Source organism: Lithobates pipiens, unplaced genomic scaffold, assembly GCF_037356315.1.
Source record: "Lithobates pipiens isolate NorthernLeopardFrog02 unplaced genomic scaffold, aLitPip1_a1.2 Scaffold_27, whole genome shotgun sequence".
NCBI classification, from domain to species: Eukaryota; Metazoa; Chordata; class Amphibia; order Anura; family Ranidae; genus Lithobates; species Lithobates pipiens.
This window is the reverse complement of record NW_027507788.1, coordinates 109,448,217-109,471,725: the sequence shown is the minus strand read 5'-3', so window position 1 is coordinate 109,471,725 and position 23,509 is coordinate 109,448,217. Positions and strand designations below refer to the sequence as shown.

At 45.8% G+C, this 23,509-nt stretch overlaps 1 protein-coding gene across 1 annotated transcript in view; it reads left to right on the top strand.

Annotated features, from left to right (window-relative positions):
* Nucleotides 1–23,509, top strand: part of GRIK4 (glutamate ionotropic receptor kainate type subunit 4) — a 799,826-nt gene that overhangs the window by 766,633 nt on the left and 9,684 nt on the right. Inside the window, exon 17 of the mRNA XM_077457367.1 lies at nucleotides 5,626–5,851. Coding sequence (XP_077313493.1) covers nucleotides 5,626–5,851 — 226 coding nt within the window. The remainder of the gene's footprint in view (nucleotides 1–5,625; nucleotides 5,852–23,509) is intronic.

The following is a 23,509-nucleotide window of genomic DNA, read 5'->3' as shown; positions in this document are numbered from 1 at the left end:
CACTAACTCCTGCAGATGCCTTTATTATAGAACAACAGGAATTAAAGGGTAGATACCGGTGTATACTGTGCTGTGCTGGAGGCACACAACACCAACTAACTCCTGCAGATGGTAGATGGCTCAATTAGAGAAGAGCTATATAGGTGGATAATGGTGTATACTGCGGTCAGGGCACTCAGACAACACCCACAAATTCCTACAGCTGACTGAAAGCTGAATTACAGAAGAGCAATATAGCTAGCTATATAGGTGGATAATGGTGTATACTATGATCAGGGCACGCAGACAACACACACAATCTCCTACAGCTGACTGAAAGCTCAATTACAGAAGAGCAATATAGCTAGCTATATAGGTGGATAATGGTGTATAATGCGGTCAGGGCATGCAGACAACACCCACAAACTCCTACAGCTGACAGAAAGCTCAATTACAGAAGAGCAATATAGCTAGCTATATAAGTGGATAATGGTGTATACTGCGGTCAGGGCACACAGACAACATCCTGCCTGTGGCCAATCATGGCTCTCCTCGCTGCCGGCGCTGTGATTGGCCAAGCATGTGGGGTCACAGTGCATGCTTGGCCAATCATGAGCCAGCAATGCACTGCGATGGCGCAGTGCATTGTGGGCTGTGAGCACCACACGAATTTGGCACAAACGGCTCATAACGTTCGTTATTCGCCGAACGTGCGAACAGCCGATGTTCGAGTCGAACGTATGTTCGACTCGAACACCAAGCTCATCCCTATTACTGACAATACACTGACAATACACTGCCCTTACTCTTCACCTTTTATTTATTACTAGGCAAAATATTACAGTTTATTAATGTCAGACTGCATTTTCTTGCAAAGTGACATTTTCCCCAGTGTGTTAATTTCAGAAAATATATAAGTGTACATCCCATTTGCAGAATTATGCCATGTTTAACTTTGTTTTCTGCAGAGACTATGTCAGCCTTTGTCTTTTAGAAAAATATTAAAATATGTAATTTTGCCAGGACTGGCCAATTGTATATAGCCAATAAATTATACTCTGCATTTCTCACATCAGTGCTTTGTAAATTGTATTAGCAATCTCAGTGATTGTATTACCTGGGCTAGAAAAATTCCCATTCATTGATATTCAAGGATCACTGATCTTCAAAAGGAAGTAAAGTCTGGGAAAAAAATACACCCTGCAAAGCAAAGTCATAATGAGCTAGTATGCATAGCATGAATGAATATGAATAACTTACCTGAGATGGAAGCCCCCGAAGCGACCCTCGTCCACGTCCTCCTTCGCTGCCATGATACCCGGAGCATGCGCACGGGAGCTGTCAGTGATGGCATGTTCGCCTTCACTTGCAGTGCGCTCAGTGCTCCTGCGCCATTGTCTATGGTGCTCAATGCGCCATAGACAGCGGTGCCCGGTTTTTGAAAAATATCTCCTTAACCGCGTAGGTTAAGGAGATATTTCTTGCACCTACAGGTAAGCCTTAATCTAGGTTAAAGTGGTCCCAGAGGGTTTACAACCACTTTAAAGCGGAACTTTACCCATAAACACTTGATAAAAAAAATGTTCCTTAGCAATGAATATACATTCCACATTAACCTCCCTGGCGGTATGACCATGTGAGATTTTTGATGCTGAAAGCGGTACATTGTTTTGCATAGAAATTTGGCGTTTTATATTGTAGACCTGTAATTCTTAGGAATAACTCACTTAAATCTGTCCAAACAAGAGAATAGTAGACATCTATGATAAAGTTTAAAACACAACATCATAAATTATAAAATAATAAATAATTATAACAAATAATAATATAATAATGATAAAATGTATTCAATAATGTAATCAAATCAAAAACACTTAAATTTTCTCAGTTGCAGAATTATAGCTGTCATTACATTCAGTGTTTGATGACGACTTTCCCCACGAATCACTAACTGCATGCAGGGCGCTGGACAAAGCACTGGGGACAAAAGGGAGGTGAAATGATTTGATACAGTTATGTAATCTTACAGATTGCAGTGTACTGTATGTTTTATGTGTTTTTCACTTTTTTAATTTGGCGCCGGGCTCCGTCCCCGTGGGTCGCAATGCTCACAGGGAATGGAGCCCCCGACACTGTGATGAATCGAGGAGGACACAGTGGGGAGACATTACAGGATCCTGGGGACAAGGTAAGTAACTTTGCTTGGATCCTGTGATACACAGCCTACATTGTTGCTCGAGGTTACCCCGAGTGTCGCTCGAGGTTACCTCTTTTGGTAATGTAAATTCACCCCAAGCTACACTCGGGATTACTGCCAGGGAAGTTAATTACTCTACCAAAATTAGTGTGTGCTGTAAATTTCTTCCAGCATTGCTCATGTTTCTTCTTGCTGGAGGCTGCCATTTTGCTAAATCCCAGAGCCCCTGAGCAGCAGTAAATATTTAGGCTGTCAGCAGATTGACCTCTAGTGGCTCAGATTTTTGGCACAATGCCAAAAATGGAGAGCAACTGAGCATGTGCAGAGCAGGGTGAGACAGTATATTACTGGATTTTAAACAGTATAGACACATATTTTTTATGTTTTACATAGCTAGACCTCCACAAGGGGCCAGCCTTAATTTTCTGACTAAAATTCAACTTTAACCACTTCAGCCCAGGAAGGTTTTACCCTCTTAATGACCAGGCCACTTTTTAGCAATACGGCACTGCATTATTTTAACTGACAATTGCGTGGTCATGCGACACTGTACCCATGTCCAGTGTACCCATGTCCTTTTTTCTCCACAAATAGAGCTTTCTTTTGGTGGTATTTGCGGTTTTTATTTTTTATGCTATAAAAAAAAAACAATTTAGAAAAAAACACAAATTTTTACTTTCTGCTATCATATCCTAAAAAATATAATTGTAAAAAAACTAATTTCTTCATCAGTTTAGGCCAATATGTATTCTTCTACATATTTGTGGTAAAATCCCAACTAGCGTATATGGATTGGTTTGCGCAAAAGTTATAGCGTCTACAAACTAGATTTATGGACTTTGAATTTTTTTTTTTTTTACTGGTAATGGCGGTGATCAGCAATTTATTTTTATTTTTTTGATTTGTTTTTTGCGACATTGTGGCGGACAAGTCTGACACTAAGTGATACTTTTTGGGGACCAGTAACACCAATACAGTGATTAGTGCTAAGAAAAATGCGCTGACACTGTATAAATGACACTGATTGGGAAGGGGTTAACATCAAGGGCAATCAAAGGGTTAACTTTTCAATGGGTGTGTTTCTAACTGTGTGGGGGATGCACTGACAGGAAGAACACAGAGATCCCTGTTCCTGCTTACAAGGAACAGAAGATCTCTGTCTGTTTACATAGGCAGATCCCCATTCTGCCTCTCTGTGGAGCGATCGCTGGTGGCTGGCGGACATGGGGTCTGCCGGACCCGCTGATTGGCTCCGGCTCTGTGCAGCAGGCGTGTGCCCACAGTATCTATTGCACAAACTGACATACAGGTATGTTTCGTGCAATAGAGCCGATCTGTTGCAGTATATAAAGCCGTAGTAAACTGCCAAAAAAACACAAACAAATGCAGGTTTAAGTCCTAATGTACTAGTACACACCGCATACTAGCACATTATGAGAGACTCATTTACACATGGAACCCTCCAGCACAACTCTGTCATGGCTCCCATCTTCACCTGGTCTTCCTTCTGGGTTTGTGTGCTCTTGCTGTATGAATGTTAGGGCCATGATAACATCACTCCCACACATACACGCGTAAGCCCAGGCATGGAACTCTGAATGTACCAGTGGCGGCTGGTGCTGAAAATTTTTGGGGTTGCACAAACAAACTGAAAAATTCTGAAAAAAAAAACAATCAATTGCAGCCTCACTGTGCCCATCAACTGCAGCCTCACTGTGCCCATCAATTGCAGCCTCACTGTGCCCATTAAATGCCACCACTGTGCCCATTGAACGCACCCACTGTGCCCATCAAATGCTGCCACTGGGTCCCCCGCCCATCGTCTGCCACTTACCCTGTCTCAGTGGGGCAGCGAGTGACCTCCAGTGACATTTTTACAGTAATCAATGCAATTTTATAGCATTGATCACTGTAAAAATGCCAATGGTCCCAAAAATGTGTCAAAATTGGCCGATGTGTTCACCATAATGTCGCAGTCCCAATAAAATTCGCAGATCGCTGACATTACTAGGAAAAAAATAAATAATAATAAAAAAGACATGAAACTATCCCTTATTTTGTGCAAACCAATCAATGTGCGATTTTTTTTTTTTTACCAAAAATATGTAGAAGAATACATATCGGCCTAAACTGAGGGAAAGTTAAAAATAATGTTTTCTTTTCAAAATTGTCACTCTTTTTTTGTTTAATACCACCAAAAGAAATCTCTATTTGTGGGAAAATGTCGCACGACTGCACAATTGTCAAAGCGGCGCAGTGCCGAATCGCAAAAAGTGCTCTGGTCAGGAAGGGGGTAAAATCTTCCGGGGCTGAAGTGGTTAAGCCAGTAATGTGTACATGTAACATATAAAATAAACATGAACACAACTCCATCATCTTGAATTCTGCTACATACAGTGTAGTACTTCCACAGCATATGAAATCAATTGAACACAGGTAAGCATATTTTGCAATGATTTTCAGAGATTCAAGGCAAATGGTTATTCTCCCTATAATATATGCATGTGCCTATTTGCCTGATCAGATTAAATCCAGCTGATTTGCAGTGAACTGTAAATAGGTTCTTTTATCTGTACACAATATTATAATGTTTTACCATAATTTTATGTACAAAACAGAAAAGATCCAAGAATTCAGTTAAAAATATTAACAAACACATTTTCAAAGCACAGGCATATGTTGTTATAATTATTCCCAAATAAGCTGCGCTATACTGATCCGATAAATGCTATGTGAAGCAAATGAGTGAATAAATAAAGCATGAAATCAAAAAATATTAACAAAGTGCAGACAGGGAAATGCATATACTAATGTTCAAATATTAGTCCATCATCCCATCAACAAAAAATGTTTTGCTTGTAATCTCCAACGTGTTTTAAACACACCACACCGATATAGGAAAAGTGTCATCAGAGTTTGCAGGAAAAAAGAGGACTTCCACCACCAACACTACTGCCGCTTACCAGCTACACTGATCCCATCTCAGAGACCAGATATCGCCAAATCAAAAACGCTTCCTCTAAGTCAGGACTGCATGGAGGGTGTATCCTCTTTAAGCGCTTGGTTCAAATGGTTAGAAGAATCCTACGGCCACACCTCTTATTCCAATGGTTAGAAAAATCCTACGGCCACACCGCTCATTGCCCAGCACATATAATAACGAAAGGAATCGCCATAGTGTGATATAGTCATGAAATTTAATATAATAAAAAAGATTGCACTTACATCAAGTAGAAAAAACTTTGCTTTGTAAAACAAGCAAATTCGCCGGCCGGCTTAGTAACGCTGCCCGTCGCTTCCAGGTCCAGCGTAGATCGCGGTGACGTCAGTACGTCGCTCCTCCCTACGCCGTTTCGTTATAGGTAACGTCTTCCAGGGGCCTGTTGTTATAGTTGTTCAATCACTAATAATAACATAATATGTGATAATGTTCTGTTGTTAATTATTAGAATTCTAGATACCAGACCTATCAACGAATGTGGAATTACATGCATTCAAAACAGCCCAGCGTGTTTGTCAAGAGTACTGAAGAAGGGATTGCCAGAGTGCTGAACTCAAACTATGCCTTCCTTCTGGAATCCACTATGAATGAGTACTATCGTCAACGCAACTGTAACCTCACTCAGGTTGGAGGTCTGCTCGACACAAAGGGCTATGGCATTGGAATGCCTTTAGGTATGGGCAGCAGTGAGTTTATTTATATTTCCCAGTTTTTTGAGATGGTAAAGAAAGACCTTTTGGCACAAGATGTTGATGCAAGTTACAATTGAAATGGTTATATGGAATAGCGTAGTTTGTACATAGGTTTAGATGACATATAGGGGGCGCTAGTTAGCAAAAACTATTATCAACATGGTTAATTCTACTCTCATCAACAAACAATATTTTGCCACTCTTCAACAAATACCCATAATAAATTCACCATTAAAAATATACAACAAACTCACACACTACATGTGATAACACCCCAGTGACAACAATTGTTACAAAAACTATAATATTAAAGTCCTTGTGATCCAAAGTGTCCCAATTAGTAATTCCTTAAAATGTGATGTGATTGCCACACACAACAATGACGGATCTTTGGTATAGAAGAATATGACCACAACCTTCCACGTGATCCTTCACCACAGCCTTGATACACCCAATAAATGACTGTAATATAGTTCAGCTTACCAGATTTTATTGACCACTTTACTGAAAAAGTTAGTCAATAATCGCCTCTGCAGGATTGTGCCTGCTCACATGCATTTGACCTGTAGATAGTTTAAACCTTCCTCCTCACAGACAAGTACAGTAAGTGCGGTATACGGAAAACAGATAGAGAGCCTCCATATTGTAACTCAGTTTTATTAAAAAATAAAAATACATATTCAGCCAAATGACTCCTTACTTGTAAAAGTGCCTTTTCCCCGGCACTGGGGCTTCCGGCGTTTTCTAGGGCGAGCTGCAGTACAGAGAGTGTCCACACTGTCCCCTGCAGATGGCGTGCGTTCCACACACTCGTGCCATTAACCAGGGGAACCGGATATCCTGCGTGACCGTGCACTGCCTCCGACGTACGTTTCATTAGTAAAATGTCTTCAGGGGGCGTGCCTGGTCACTAAACGTCATGTAATTTATACCTGAATAGATCCGCCTCAAATTAGCCTAATTATAATGCACAGCCTCAGTGCCATTCGAATGACTCGCACCGTTAACCAGGGGAACCGGAAATTCCTGTATAGAAGGGCCCCAGGGTTGAGGAATAGAATAGCTCAGAATGTACCTGACCCGCCAGAGAGAAAATTGACCTTTCTGGACGGATCAGGATTTCATTACTGTACATGATGCAAAGCATGTAAAGTAACAAGAAAACCGGGAGGCCATAAAAAAATGATAGAATTCCAATCTTTGGTAACTGGAGAAAAATTTAAAATGAAGCCCCTCATAACATGCAATTCAGAGCATGTAACCTAGGTGCTGGAGTGTCCATGGTTACTCCAATACGTGCGTCACACTACTAGAGAATTAAGGGTCAGAATAAATGAACATCTAACTAATATAAAAAAAGGGTTTCCAAACCATAGCGTGGCGAGGCACTTCAAAATGTACCATAAATAGTGACCACTTACTCTGTACCTTCTATGGAATAGATAGGATTTCAAAACATTGGAGGGGTACACATATGAAAAATTTCTAAAAATGAAACCAATTGGCTATATAAATTAAGAACAATGCAACCATATGGTATGAACATTGAACGAGATTTAAATAGTTTTTTGTCTGATGATTAAAATGGAATGATTTTGGGAAAGTTGAAGGTAAAAAGAGGAGAATTTTTCAGTAAGCTATTGATTTATAAAGAAACCAAGGTGGTTTAATAGCATTTTTTATATATACATTTTTGGGAATCCTTCTAGATACAAACTATTCCAAAAAAGTATGTGTATTATTCTATATAGTTTTTCAAAGTTCGTAAGAAAATTTTTCCATTAGTAGTTTTTGATCCTGTTCCCACGAGCGTCAGTGAGCTGCAATTGTATATTGCAGAGGTCTCAAACTGGCGGCCCTCCAGCTGTTGCAAAACTACAAGTCCCATCATTCCTCTGCCTGTGGGAGTCACGCTTGTAACTGTCAGCCTTGCAATGCCTCATGGGACTTGTAGTTTAGCAACAGCTGGAGGGTCGCCAGTTTGAGACCCCTGGTATATTGGGCTCATAGAAGGACCAAAGCAAAGGCATTTGTAGTGCCATCTAGTGGATATTAATGGGGGTGAGGTTCAAAATAGAGGAGAGGAAGATTTAAAATAGAGTACTAGAACATACATTTTATATAGTGTATGAATTGGATACTTGGAAACAAGGAGTTTTTATATAGATACGCATTCATAGAAGCTTTTCATTAATAAATTAACTGTCGCTCGGAGGGAACTATCAGTAAAGCAGAATGCAGCAATAATTTGTTTTAAGAATAATAGTTGTGATATAATGTATATCATTGTATATTGTATGAGAGTTTTAAAGAGTGCATTGATTTATAATATTGTAATGAACGGATGTTTTGAAATGTAAATTATTATCTAGAATGAATTGTAACTGTGGTAGTAAGTGTCATTCGAATGGCACTGAGGCTGCGCATTATAATTAGGCTAATTTGAGGCGGATCTATTCAAGTATAAATTACATGACGTTTAGTGGCCAGGCACGCCCCCCCGAAGATGTCATACTAACGAAACGTACGTTGGAGGTAACGCAGGATATCTGGTTCCCCTGGTTAACGGCGCGAGTGTGTGGAACGCACGCCATCTGCAGTGGATAGTGTGGACACTCTCTGTATTGCACCTCACCCTAGAAAACGCCGGCAGCCCCAGTGCCGGGGAAAAGGGTTATGGCATTTGGCTGAATATGTATTTTTAATTTTTAATAAAACTGAGTTACGCTATGGAGGCTCTCTATCTGTTTTCCATATACCGCTCTTACTGTACTTGTCTGTGAGGAGGAAGGTTTAAACTATCTACAGGTCAAATGCATGTGAGCAGGCACAATCCTGCAGAGGCGATTATTGACTAACTTTTTCAGTAAAGTGGTCAATAAAATCTGGTAAGCTGAACTATATTACAGTCATTTATTGGGTGTATCAAGGCTGTGGTGAAGGATCACGTGGAAGGTTGTGGTCATATTTTTCTATACCAAAGATCCGTCATCGTTGTGTGTGTGTGGCAATCACATCACATTTAATTGGGACACTTTGGATCACAAAGACTTTAATATTATAGTTTTTGTAACAATTGTTGTCACTTAGGTGTTATCACATGTAGTGTGCGTGTTTGTTGTATAGTGGAATTAATCACGTTGATAATAATGCTAACTAGTGTCCCGTATATGTGATCTAAAGCACAAATGAGGAGCATATTATTCTCTTTTTTAGGGCAGCAGCACTAGAACAATTATTTTTCAATTTTTTTTATTTTAATTTTTTGCGCGGAGTTCATTGCAATTTTTGTACATAGGTTTAAGCTGGTTCAGCAGGGACCGGCGGAATTTCAATCCATGTGTGGCTGCTGCTGCCCAAAAGAAGTTGATCTAACCATATTTCTAGATCGGCAACTGATCATTGTATTTTGATCAGTGTATTCGAGAGGATTCCTCCATCCACCTTGCATGTGTGAATGGGAAAATCCATTTGTCTTTTTTCGATCAGACCAGTAGCTGATCGAAAAAAAGTGGGTAATTTATGATCAGCCTTCGATGTTTAATAAGGCAAATATACAGCATTTCTACTTTTTATGTTCCTTTTCCAACTTTTTTTCCTTCTCTGAGAAGAAGATCTCAATAAGTGTATTTTGATTGGTTTCTGTAAAAGTTATAGCGTCTACAAACTATGGTATATATACTGGAATTTTTATTTGTTTATTTTTTGCTAGTAATTGCAGTGATCAGTGACTTAGTAGGGCTGTGATAGTGTGGCGAAAGTCTGACACTGGGTGGGAACTGACTGGCATTGACATCACCAGTAACACTAATGCAGTGATCAGTGATAATACTATACACTGTCACTGTACTAATTACACTGGCTGGGTAAGGTTAACATCTCGGGGTAATCAAGGGGTTAAGTGGGTAAGTGGGTGCCTAACAAGTATTAATGTGTGTATTATGTGCTGCTTTTTACTAAAAGCCGACCCCTCTTGGCTGTTTGTCAATACAGGGCTCTGGGCTGTGATTGGACACAGCCAATCAGCAGGTCCCACCCATGAATCATTGACTGGGACCTGCTGACAAAATCCTGCTGTGTGTCTAATCACAGTGAGATTCTGAGCGCAGTGGGGTGGGGGGGGGGGGGGGGGTGATTGTGCGAATGCACCCTGAACCAGAAAAAAAACAGCAACGTAGACGTACAGGCAGGTTGCTGTTCTTATAGGAACCGACCAATCCACAGTACAATGGAAGGGCGACCAGTCCTAAAGTGGCTAAACTAAGAACTAGACCATCAACTTAACGGTTTCAAAAAAATTTTTAATTCCCAACATGCCTAGAAATGCTAAGGCCTTTTGCACACTGCAGCTTGAAAAGGCTCAGTACAGCTTTTCTTTTTTTTTTACTGAGCCAAAATGCAGCCCATTAATTGTAATGTCTCTTTGCACACAGGTGTGTAAACAAGCGCCGTGTATTCTTTAGTGAACAAAAAAATAGAAAAATCTGCTTTTTTGGTCAGTAATTTATGCCTCATACACGCAAATACGTGCAAATGTCCACTTACATATTGTACAGAATGAGAACGCGAGAATACTTTTTTTATGTGCAAGTGCACGCAAAAACATATACATGTAAATACGCGCATATACATCCAAAAATGAAGGTCTGAAAAAGTAGATGCTCAAACAGGAGTATCATATGCAAGAGGCCTGTCACATTTTCTTGTGCTGTCAACCAACATGTCAAATAATAAAATGGCTGGTGTGATAACTAAGCAGCATCATGACAATTACAGATCAGCTTCCTTGGGTGAAAAGAATAGGAGGGTTTAGTTCCACTTTAAGGCAGGGTTCACACTATAGCGATGCGGGAACGCCGCGAATCCGCGGCGTTTACCCGCATCGCACACCTCCCGCCGGCAGTTCACACTGCCCTATGCGGACGGCTGGGAGTGTCAATGTTATGTTAATGACACCCCCAGATCCGTCGGCATATCGCAGTGCGATCTGCCGACTCGCACAGGAATCGGATCGCATGGTGTGAACCCCCATGCGATCCGATTCTGTTGCGGACCCAAAAAAGGGTCCCGTGCGAGTTTGCTGCGGGAGCGCTGCGAATTCAGCCATACTATCTGTATGGCTGAACTCGCATCGCTACGGAGATCGGATGTGATTTGCTGTGCAAATCACATCCGGATCTCCCCCCGCAGCGGTGTGAACCGGGCCTAAAAGGTAAACTCCATACAAACTGCCAAAACATGCACCATTTCTGATTTTAAATTATTCATTTTGTAATGCTATTAATAAAAGAAATGATTTTAAATTAAAAAAACACAGGTTTTGGCAACTTGTTTAAAGGTTATTTTGTGAGTTTTAAACGTAAAACAAAGAAGAAAGCACACTGATTTGGTGCAGCATAATCACACTGTATATTGTATAATATGTATGTATTGCACTCTCATTTAAAATTTGCACACAGCCTGGGTGAGGGGGAGGATGCAGTAACCAGGGACAGCAGCTCTGCACAGTGGCAGTCCCATTCTCCACTTCTTTATTTCAGAAGGACCAGAAGATTGCTTCACGCCAGAGTTTTGTCGGTTTATTCCACACCTGAACATCACTGTAGCAGCAGTTGAAATTTGGCACAAATTCGGACCGCTTCCTGTATAGGTTGTTGCTAGGTAACAACTTTCAGTGACAGGTCCACGTTCCTCAAGCCTGAAAGGTGAATGCCTTACAGGACTTTTTATAAGGACCAGTGAACACTTAGAAGGGGCAACCTAGTTAACCTCTTGAGCACTGGGTGGTAGCACTATAGTAAGCTAAACACCAGCACATGATAGTGGTACAATTATTCAGGTTTATTACTACATTACCATAAATGTCTATACATGTAAAACATTGATGCCTCATATAAGAAAGCAAGAGGGGGAAAGTGCGAAAAAATGAGACCTAGGTGGACTTTTAAGGTATCCAAGAATTACAAAAGTGTTGAATAAAAGTGTGAAGGCCCCTTGAAACATGGCATCACTATGGGCGTGAACTTAAAGGGGAAGCTAAGTAGCTCCCTTAGGATTGGCTACAAAAACCTGAGGTGACTGGATGGAGCCTGAACTCTAGGAAAAGGCTATGCTGGGGCATGTCCAACTGCTGAGCTTCAGCTGTCACAATAGTTGACCACCACCGCCCGTTGTGGTGTTTTTTCTTTTTTTCTTTTTTCAAATAACAATTTTATTTTTCATGGTCGTAAAACAGAGATATCAGTGCAGGCATACAGCAAAAACAGCAAGGCTCCCAAAATTTGGAGGGCCCATTGCGGAGATACAGCATACAGTAACATGGTATAGGGCGGTATAGCAAAAACAGGCGGTTCGACCAGGGGTACAGAGCGGGATGAGAGACACAGAAAGTCAAGCATCCGCACAGTAAACCACGAAACCGCCCAGGGTCTACTGCTCAGCTCATATGCCACACGGAAAACATGACAAAGACCATCAACAACATACACAAAAAAAACGGAGAAAAGAAGAAGAGAGAGAGACAAGGAAAAAGAAACGGAAAAGGAAAAGGAGCTAGAGCGCCAGTGGTCTACATCACCACATCCATACCGGTTCGCCATCAATCCTCCAGCAGCCGCCATCTCCTCCAGACCAGGTCATGCTCCTCCAACTTATCCCTCATTCTAGCTGTCATCTTCTCCATAAGCTCGACATCTTTGATCCTGGCGTATAAGGCCTCCCTGGACGGGGGCACCGGGCTTTTCCAGTTTAAGGCTATCAAACAACGGGCCGCTGTTAGGACATGCCTGAGGAGCTTCCGACCAGGCCTGGTCAGTGTGGGCTGGGACAGGCCTAGTAAAAATAATTTAGGGGAGTGGGGTACAGGAACGTCAAACAAGCGCTGGAGCAGCCTGCGGACCATTAGCCAGTACGGGGCGATCAAGGAACAGGCCCAGTAAATGTGGAACAGGGAGCCCCGCTCCTTCAGGCATCTCCAACAGCGGTCTGAGGTGGAGGGGTATATTTTGTGGAGTATATCCGGGGTCTGATACCAGAAAAAAATAATTTTGTAGGAGTTCTCCTTGTACAACGTGCACAAAGAGGACTTGGCCGCCTGGCCCCACACCCCCTGCCAAGTCTCGAGGGAGAGCTCCTCACCCAACTCCCTCTCCCAGCTTCTCATATAGGAATGTTTGCCCTTCGTTAGGAAATGGTATGTGTTAAGAATGCGATATATGTCCGAGATCAGGCCTCTGCGATGTCTGCCTTCTAGAATTATCTGTTCAAAAGGAGAGGGCGAGGAGAGACGTAGGCGAGGGGCTTTAGACTGCACAAAATGTCGAATTTGTAAGTAGCTGTAGAACACCTCTCTGGGGAGGTCGTGCTTGTCCTGGAGCTCCGAGAAGGACAGAAGCTGTCTTGTTCTGGGATCTACCAGGTGCCCTAGGTGGAACAGGTCGCGCGAAGCCCAGGGCCAAGACATCTGATGGGTCAGGCCAGCCGGCAGGAGCGGGTTATACAGAAAGGACGTCAGTGGGGAGAACTCCGAATGGAGACTGTGCTCGCGGGAGAGCTTCCGCCAGAGCAGACGGAGGTGAGCCATCGGCCCTAGAAGCCTACCCGAGTCTATCTCAACACTCGCACCCCAGAGAAAACTGTTCGGATGTACCGGGGCTAACCAGATTTTTTCGATTTCAGACCACCTATTAAACGATCTCTGTGGGAACCAGGATGCTATGGCCCGCAGCTGAGTGGCCTGGTAGTAACGAACCAAATCAGGAAACGCCAGGCCGCCGTCCAGACGTGAGGCCGTCATAACAGAGCTCGGGACCCGGTGTCTCCTGTAGTTCCAAACAAATTTCAGCAGGTCCCTCTGGAGTACGCGTAACTGAGCATATGGAACCGGGATTGGCAGTGTCTGAAACAAGTAAAGAAGTTTGGGGAGGATCACCATCTTAATGGACGTAATCCGTCCCAGGAGAGAGATGTGATGGGTCTTCCATTTACGAATCAGATCCCTAATCGTCCGATAGAGGGGAGGGAAGTTGGCTTGGTACAGGGTATGGAATGACGGTGTAAGGAGGACCCCCAAATATTTAAGGGAGGAGCTTTCCCATTTGTATGGGAACGCGGAACGCAAATGGGTCGTCTCAGCCGTGACCATGTTTAGAGGGAGGGCCACCGATTTGGAAGAGTTAATTTTATAGCCCGAGAGCCCTCCATAGCGGTCCAGCTCTGAGTGGAGATTGGGTAGTGAGATCCTAGGCTGAGTCAGGGTGAGGATAATATCATCCGCGAAAAGCGAAATCTTGAATTCTCTACCCCTGACTGGGATCCCACGGATATCAGGATTACTTCTAATGGCAGCCGCCAGAGGCTCCACGCATAAGGCAAAAAGGAGAGGAGAAAGCGGACAGCCCTGGCGAGTGCCATTAGCGATGGAGAAAGTGGAGAATGTGGCGAAGGGGGTCCGAACTTGTGAGGAGGGTGTAGTGTAGAGATGTTGCACCGCGCGCAGAAATGGGCCCCGAAAGCCCATACGGTGCAACGTGGCCTCCATGAAGGGCCAACTGAGGCGGTCGAACGCCTTCTCGGCGTCTAAGCTTAAGACCAAAGACGCCATGTTATCTCTGTTCGCCACGTCGATGAGGTCAATGATCTTCCTGGTGTTGTCCCCCGCCTGTCGCAGGGGGACAAAGCCCACCTGATCCTTATGTATTAGGGAAGGGAGGATCGTATTTAAGCGGTTGGCAAGGAGCTTCGTGAAAATTTTTAGGTCAGCATTCAGCAGAGCTATAGGCCGGTAGCTAGCGCAAGAAGTCGGGTCTTTGTCAGGCTTAGGAATGAGGGAAAGAAATGAGCCCAGCATGTCGGTCGGGACCGGGGTTTGGCGGAGAAAGGAGTTGAACAGTTTGGTCAGATGCGGGCTCAGGAGGGGTAAGAACGTCTTGTAATACTCGTAGGGGAGCCCGTCCGGTCCCGGGGACTTGTGGGCTGGGAGAGCCCTCACAGTTTCGAGGAGCTCTTCCTCAGTAATAGAGGCGTTCAACTCCTGGAGGTCCGTGTCCCGCAGTCGGGGTAGTACAATGTCTTCCAAATACTGGGTAATACGGGCAGACAGGCCCGGGGTCGGGGGGTTGTGGGGGATATCAGGCCTATTGTACAAGTCCGTGTAGAAGTCCGCGAACGCGTCCACTATCGCTTGGGGGTGGGTCAAAAGGTCTCCCCCCCTATTTTTAACTTGGGCCGGAGTGGAGGACACTGTGCGGTCTGCCAACTTCCGGGCCAACAGCGACTGTGCTTTGTTTCCCTTGTCGTAGTAGAGTTGTCGTAGGCGGACCAGCGCTTTCTCTACCGACCCCAACGCCAGGTCCCGAAGCGTCTGCCTAGCCTGGACAATTTGCTTAAGAGTGGATAGGGAGGGGGATGCCGCAAGACGGGCCTCTAAGGTCGCGAGTCGTTTCTCGGCCAGTAACCCAGCGGCCCGTGCGTCTCGCTTCAAGGCCGAAGACAGGGCAATACAACGCCCCCGGATGACCGCCTTGTGGGCGGCCCAGAGGGTAGTGAGGGAGATGTCTGGGGTATCATTCTCGACAAAATAGTGCCGGAGCGAAACCTCCAGCTCCGCCTTTGCTGGAGCATGCTGCAGGAGATAATTGTTCAGCCTCCAGGTACAGGGCTTACGGGGGGGGAGGTCCAATTCTAGGGATAGAGTTATGGGGGCGTGGTCCGACCAGGTGATGGGGAGTATATGTGCAGAGTGAACCGCCCTAAGCGTCGCGTTGTTGACAAAAAAATAATCGATACGTGAGTGTGTGCTGTGGGGGGCCGAGTAAAAAGTGTATTGGCGGTCCTGTGGGTGCAAAGCACGCCAGGCGTCAAACAGGCCCCGCCTTCTGGTGATCTGGCGGAACAGCCTAGAGTCTCTGGAGGTCCTGGCCTGGGGTGCCCGAGGGTCCACAGCCAGGCGATCACGGAGTGCGGATTGAGCAAGGTTGAAGTCCCCCCCTATCACCAGAAGCCCGGGGGGTGCCTTGAACAGGCGGGAAAACACCCTGGACAGAAATTGATGTTGACGGACATTGGGAGCATAGATGACGCAGAGGGTCAAGGCCTGTGTGCGCCACAGACCGCGGAGAATGATGTAGTGGCCTCGTGGATCTAGGTATACGGAGGTGCAAGTAAAGGGAGTGCCCTGTCGAAAAAGAATTGCGACTCCTGCCCTCTTCCGTGGGTTAAAAGCCTGATAAACCTGAGGAAAATATCTGGAGGCGAATGTAAAGGAGTCTCCCCGGTCAAAATGTGTTTCTTGGACCAGCACTATATCCGCCCCTGCCTGCCGGAACTCCCTAAGCGCTAGGTGGCGTTTTTTGTTGGAGTTCAGGCCGTGTACATTAAGGGACAAAATCTTAGCCATGATCAAGTAAGGGTGGGGTATAGGGCATACTTAGCTTACTTTGATGGAGGCCTGAATGCCTCGGAAGGAGCGGCGACCACTGGAGGAGGGGCGGCGACCGGGAGAACCGCTGGCAGAGCGTCATAGGTAAGACCAGGGGGGGAGAAAGCCTAGAAAGAAGGGAAAAAAGAAAAACAATAACAGAATACAAAGAAAAGGAGAACATTATCAAACAACAGGTCCGGAGGTCCTATAGGGACACCGGATCTGTACAGTTCCTTATCGACTCCCCGACCAAAAAATCCAGAAAAAAAAAAGACCCGGGTCAGGGAGGCACCAACAGTCCACACCACAAAAGGAACCAACTAGTGCAAAACCACGGGGGGAGGGGGGGCAGAAACCGTCCTGGAACTCAACCTGAATCAGCCCGGGGAAAGAAAAAGCAAGTGTAGCTTCGGCAATCGGGGGGGGGAGAAAAAAAAGAAGGAACCCCCAGAGACAGGGGGGAAGCTAAAACTGCATAGGGGAGACGTCCACTGGACTGGGCCCATCCATGTCACTGGTGTAAAGGTGATTTGCGAGCCGGCTCTGGTCCTCTGTGCCGTTTGGTGGAGGGGACTTTCTGCCAGATCACCGGCGGAGGTGGCGGGGAAGCAATCAAGTCCCAGTCAGGGAGCTTGGGGACTGGCAGGCCCAGGGTGTCACAAAAGGGGGCCAGGTCCTCTGGGAATCGGAGGGATGCAGATTTCCCCTGGTGTCTGGCCGTAAGGCAAAAGGGGAACCCCCAACGGTAGGATATGTCCTGGTCCTGCAAGGCACGAAGAAGGGGCATCAGCAGCCGCCGTTTTTGAAGGGTTATCCAGGAGACATCCGGGTAGATCTGGATCGGGGCATTATCGAACATAAGGTTGCGGATGGAGCGGGATTTACGCATGATGTCTTCCTTGAGGGGGAAAGAATGGATCCGGCAAATGACATCTCTCGGCTTGGAGGCAGGACCTTTGGGTCGGAGTGCGCGATGGGCCCTGTCCATTTCTATGGGTTTGGCTGGGTCTTCTCCCAACATCCCGTTGAAGAGAGCTTGCAAGGAGGCCTGCAGATCCTCAGGGCCCTCGGCTTCGGGGAGGCCGCGGACGCGGATGTTGTTCCGCCGACCCCGGTTGTCGAGATCTTCCACATGGCGCTGCATATCACGTAATAGGAGCCGGTGATCTGAGTTCTCCACCTGAGTGCGATGGACAGCCAGCTTAGTCTCCTGGATCTCCTCCTCAGCCATTTCGACCCGTTCTGCTAGGTGTTTGAGGCCGGCGTGCAGTGACTGGATTTCAGAGCGACATGTAGCCTTCACATCTGCTACAAGTTGTTTAAAGTCTTCTTTTGTGGGGATGTCAAATAGGCGTGCCAGGGGGGATATTCACCGTCGTGATGCCTCGGCGGGGAATGGGGTGGCGACGGGCGACGAGGGGAACCTCCCTGTCGCGACCTTGCTGCCAAAGAGGGGGGCCAGGACGGTGGGGGATCCAGATGGTCCGACCAGGACGTAGCGTGGGGAGATCCGGATGAGGGGTCCTGACGGACATCTAGTGGAAGTGGGGAGTGGGGGCGGACCACCTGAGCATAAGTGGGGTGGCTGGCTACTTGGGGTCGGGGCAGGCTGGCGTCCCTGGATCGAGGCAGTCTTTGGGCCTTTGGGGGAACGGGTGGTTGCTGCATAGGTAGGGCCCCCCCTTCAGCCAGAGGGGGTGCTGCGGCTCCAGCAGAACCAGAGGGGTCCTCCGTGGCCCCCAGCAGGTAGGAAGAGAAAGACCCCGCTATGTCCGGGTCCGAGGCCGTCCGCAGCAAGCGGGGGAAGGCCTCTGAGCATTGAGTAGAGGAGGGGGGGGTCAGTGGGGCTGCAGCTTGAAGTCCCAGTGGAGCGGAGGATGGGGTGGGGGAGGGGGAACCATCACTCACCCCTGGCCTTCCTCTAGCGTGCGGTGGCTCCTGCGGGGACCAGCGGCCCTCCCGGGGATCCGATCGGCTGTATGCAGGCAATGGAGGAGAGCGCCCATGCTGCGTCCCCGGCGCCATCTTGAGGTCGCGGCCTACGCCGGATCGCGGCCTGTCCTCCTGCTCGGCCTGGGTGCCCCGGGATCCGTGGGGGGAGTCAGCGTGGAGTGCGGGCTGGCCATGTCCCGGAGCGGGGCCGTATGGTGCTCCACAAAGAGGTCTCTCGGGTGCAGCGGGGGAGGAGGCGAGGCCGGACCCCTCCGCAGCGTGGCTGGGTCGGCCGGCGCCATCTTGCGGCCCCCGCTCGGCGATCCTCCGGGCTGAAGAAAGAAGGCCTTCAGAGAGGCCGAGGAGCCCGGGGGCGGTTGGGACGACCCCCGGGCGGAAGAGGACCTAGTGGCCCGTGATCTCCCCATGGACAGCGGCGGAAAACCCCCGATATATGCCGTTGTAGTGCTGGGCTGGAGGAGAGCTCTCACTCACAGCGTCCTTCCAGCTCGGCTTCCGGACACGCCCCCCTGTGGTGTTTTTTCACAGCTTGATTTGCCGTTTTGACCTTGCCAGCAATTAATGTCCTCATGTTAAATTTTGGAGTTAGTCTAATGTCTCTCTGGCACTGATGGTAAGGACAGGCCTCTTAGACTATGTGAGTTTATGTTTTGTGGGTGCTTCCAGTATAATTGTGACTGGCGTTGTTGTTTGGTACATTTGGAAAGTTGTTGCTTTTGTAATGTTCAGTAAAGCTGTGGCCTTGCCCTATTTCCAGCATAATCCGCTTCCGTGTCTTTTTGGGGGGACAAGGTACTGGTTTATTAGTCACTCATAGATGAGCCTATGCTTCTCAGCAGTCAAGTTTTTATTGTTCACCATATCATAAAAATATCATTATAAAAAAAATAAAGCCATGTTTTTATAATATAGTGAACAATAAAAAGTCTGACTATTTCTCACTCCCTTTTTCCCACTCTCCCTTTCTTATATGAGCTATTGATATATTTATAGGATGCAGTACCAGCAATTAGGACTCACACCATTTTCAGTTTGATCTGGTCTATAAAACATTGATGGACAAGACTATATTAACCACTTGACCACTGGGCACTTAAACACCCTTAATAACCAGACCAATTTTCAGCTTTCGGTGCTCTCACATTTTGAATGACAATTACTCAGTCATGCAATACTGCACCCACATGAAATTTTTGTCCTTTTTTTCACACAAATAGAGCTTTCTTTTGGTGCTATTTAATCACCGCTGTTTTTTTAAATTTTTTGTGCTATAAAAGAAAAAAGACCGAAAATTCTGTAAAAAAAATGATTTTTTCTTTGTTTGTGTTATAAAATTTAGCAGATTAGTAATTTTTCTTCATAAATTTTGGCTAAAATTTATACTACTATATACCTTTGGTAAAAATAAGTACAAATTTGTGGATATTATTTGGTCTTTGTAAAAGTCCAGAAGCTATGGTGCCAATATCTGAAAATTGATCATACCTGAAGTACTGATCTTATTTCTTGAGACCCTAACATGCCAGAAAAGTACAAATACCCCCCAAACGACCCCTTTTTGGAAAGAAGACATTCCAATGTATTTAGTAAGAGGCATGATGAGTTTTCATTCAGTTGTATTTTTTTGCCACAATTCTTTGCAAAACCAAGATTTTTTTTCACAAAATTGTCATATTATCAGTTTATTTCTCACACACAGCATATGCATACCACAAATGACACCCCAAAACACATTCTGCTATTACTCCCGAGTACGGCGATACCACATGTGAGACTTTTACACAGCCTGGCTGCATACAGAGGCCCAACATGCAGGGAGCACCATCAGGCGTTCTGGAGCACCCAGGCCAATTCTGACATTTCTCTCCTACATGTAAAAATCATAATTTATTTGCTAGAAAATTACATAGAACCCCAAAACATTATATATGTTTTTTAAGCAAAAACCCTAGAGAATACAATGGTGGTCGTATTTGCGCAGCAATGTTTTTGCATAATGTGAAAGATGAAGTTACGCCGAGTAAATAGATACCTAACATGTCACCCTTCAAAATTGCACACGCTCGTGCAATGGCGCCAAACGTCGCTACTTAAAAATCCCCATAGGCGACACTTTAAATTTTTTTACTGGTTACATGTTTTGAGTTACAGAGGAGGTCTAGGGCCAGAATTATTGCTCTCACTCTAACGTTCACAGCGATACCTCACATGTGTGGTTTGAACACCGTTTTCATATGTGGGCGGGACTTGCGTATGTGCTCGCTTCTGCATGCGAGCACATGGGGACAGGGGCACTTTAAAAAAAATTATTGTTCATTTTACTTTATTTCTTTTAGTTTGACACTTTTTCCCCCAAAAATAAAAATTTTTTGATCACTTTTATTCCTATTACAAGGAATGTAAACATCCCTTGTAATATGAATTTGGCATGACAGGTCCTCTTTACAGTGAGATATGGGGTCAATAAGACCCCACATTTCACCTCTAGGCTGGGAAGCCTGAAATAAGAGTAAAAAAAGAAAAAAGAAAAAAAGATTCTGGCTTTGATCATATTGGCAAGTCGGTAGAAGCACCAGAGGGTGGCGGGAGGGGGGGGGGCGCCCCCTCTCGCCTCCTGTAAGAACGATCAAGCAGCGGAGTATTGGCAGGGCATTGCTGGGCATTGCAGAGTATTGGCAGGGAATTGCAGGGTTAATTGTCGGTGCGCAGTGCTGTGGGCACTGCAGATCCAGCCTACAGCGCTGCTGACACCGATCTCTCCCCTCTCACTGTACCGATCTGTACAGAGAGGGGAGGGAGCAACTGGCGTCATAACATGACGCCGGTTTGTTTACAAGTGATTAGGCTTGTGCAATTTGTTTGGTAACGAATCTAAATTCGGCCAAATTTTGCATCTTTCGGACATCCGGATGCATCCGAATAAAAAAATAACGAATAACAACGAATACGAAAGAAATAGAACGAATGAATTCAAATGAATTCAAATGAATTTGGTAATTCTTTAAACATCTAATGAAACAAAAGGTCAGCTCAAAGTAAATCTTATAGTCCAATCAGCTAATTAATTTTGTGTCAGAGGTTGGATTACTGGCAAAGTGCATTCCTGAGAACTGAGTTAGAAGGGTGTTGTATTGTATTTGAGCCGAGGAGAAGAGACGTTGTCATTGTGTGTGTTAAAAGATTCAATAAACAAACGACTTTCCAAACTACGAATCATTATCACGAATGTCTATACATACATAAATAGCAAATTTCAACGAATACGAACGAATGAATTCGACACTCTACGAATAATAACGAATTATCCGAAAACGTATTAACGTAACATAACGAATATAACAGAACGAAATTATGTATTTTACGAATGACAACGAACCTAAACTAAACGAAATTTTCCATTGTGCACAAGTCTACAAGTGATCACTCCATCATTTGACGGAGTGATCACATGCTAAAAAAAGGCCACAGATGCTCTCGAGTGCGTGCCCCAGGGGGCGCATGAGAGCGGAATTCTGGAAGGATGTCATATACTGGCCTCCCAGAGTTAAGCAACCACCCTGTAGCCGTCATTCGGCTATGGGCCGGTTGTTAACTGGTTAAACAATAAAAATAATAGAACCCCACAATATAATGAACTAGATGTAGCCAGGAGCCAGCTATCTGTGCCTGCAATCGGGAGATATTGTGTAGCCATACTGTTGTGGAGCTATTTCCCTCTAGTGTTGAGCCTGGACTCTGTGCTGTCATATCTTGAATGTAGTGACTAACCAAAGCAAACCATCTTGGGTCGTGTAGTTCAGACTGCTGGGATTTCCCTTTTAGTTGAACTGTATGGAACTACAACTACCAGATGGCTGGGAAAGAAGAACCGACTGCTGGTAGAGCGTATATAAGGGCTGGCCTAGGCCTGGATTGCTCTATTGGACCCTGGTCTGGATCTGCAAGCACTGGAAGTGCTGGAAGTTCTGCAGCCGAGTCGCAGCCTATGCAAGAAGAGACACCACAAGTGTATACTTGGAGCATTTGTGGACAGCACTGTCCAGCGGCAACCTGGAGGCTGTTTCTGCTCCATCTAAATCACGTTGTACCTGATCCCGGTGGGCCATGGCGAGTTGAATTGCTTTGTTCTACCATTCAGGATTTCTTCCAATACAAATCTCAAGTGTTAGCTGACGACCAAAGGATTTTGTCTCTTTAACACAGGACTACACCTAACTTTCCCTTCATTATAAGGGATTTCTTTGGCTACACTCATAGAGCCTGAATTTGCCTCCAACTTTTTGAGGGAGCAGGTTAAATTCCACAACTTAAAACGGTTTGCTATTGTTCTATTTTTTGTGCATACTTGCCAACAGTCCCAATTTTCCCAGAACAATCCAGATTTTGGGACCCTCGTCCCTGATTAAAATCCCAGCATTCTGCTTTTGTCCTGGGAAATCAGGACTGTTTTTGGCACCAGAGCTGCTTCTGGCTCAAAAATATGTCCGCCGCCACCGCTGTGAGATCTCTTTCCTGTTTCCCCCAGCTCTAAGCTCAGATCCAAACTCCTCCAGCCCTCTACACTGCAGCTCCTTCCACTCTCCCTCGCAATGGTATTCGGCCATCCACTGCCCCCGCCCCCGTCCGCTCCCCCTGTTTTCATGGTGTTGTACTGAGACAGTTTTCCCCAAGAAACCCGGGGCGCGCACAGGGGCGGGGGTGGTAGACGGCCAAATAACAATGCAAGGGAGAGTGGGAGGAGCTGCAGTGCAGAGGGCTGGAGGGGTGGAGATTAGGAGGAGCTGGAGTGCAGTAGGCAGGAGGGGCGGAGTTCCGATCTCAGCCAAGAGCCAGCTGAAACAGCTTTTCTGGGGGAAACTGATGTTGGCACAACACCAGCCTGTGAGAGGCAGAGTCAAGGGACTCTACTGCACTGGGGATACTTGATCTAAGGAGGCACGCCGCTGCCTGGGGACACCTGATATAAGGAGGCACTCTGCTGCCTGGGGATGCCTGATGTAAGGAGGCACTCTGCTGCCGGGTGATGCCTGATGTAAGGAGGCACTCTGCTGCCTGGGGACGCCTGATGTAAGGAGGCACTCCGCTGGGGACGCCTGATGTAAGGAGGCACTCCGCTGGGGACGCCTGATGTAAGGAGACATTCTGCTGGGGACGCCTGATGTAAGGAGGCACTCTGCTGGGGACGCCGCCTGATGTAAGGAGGCACTCTGCTGGGGACGCCTGATGTAAGGAGGCACTCTGCTGGGGATGCCTGATGTAAGGAGGCA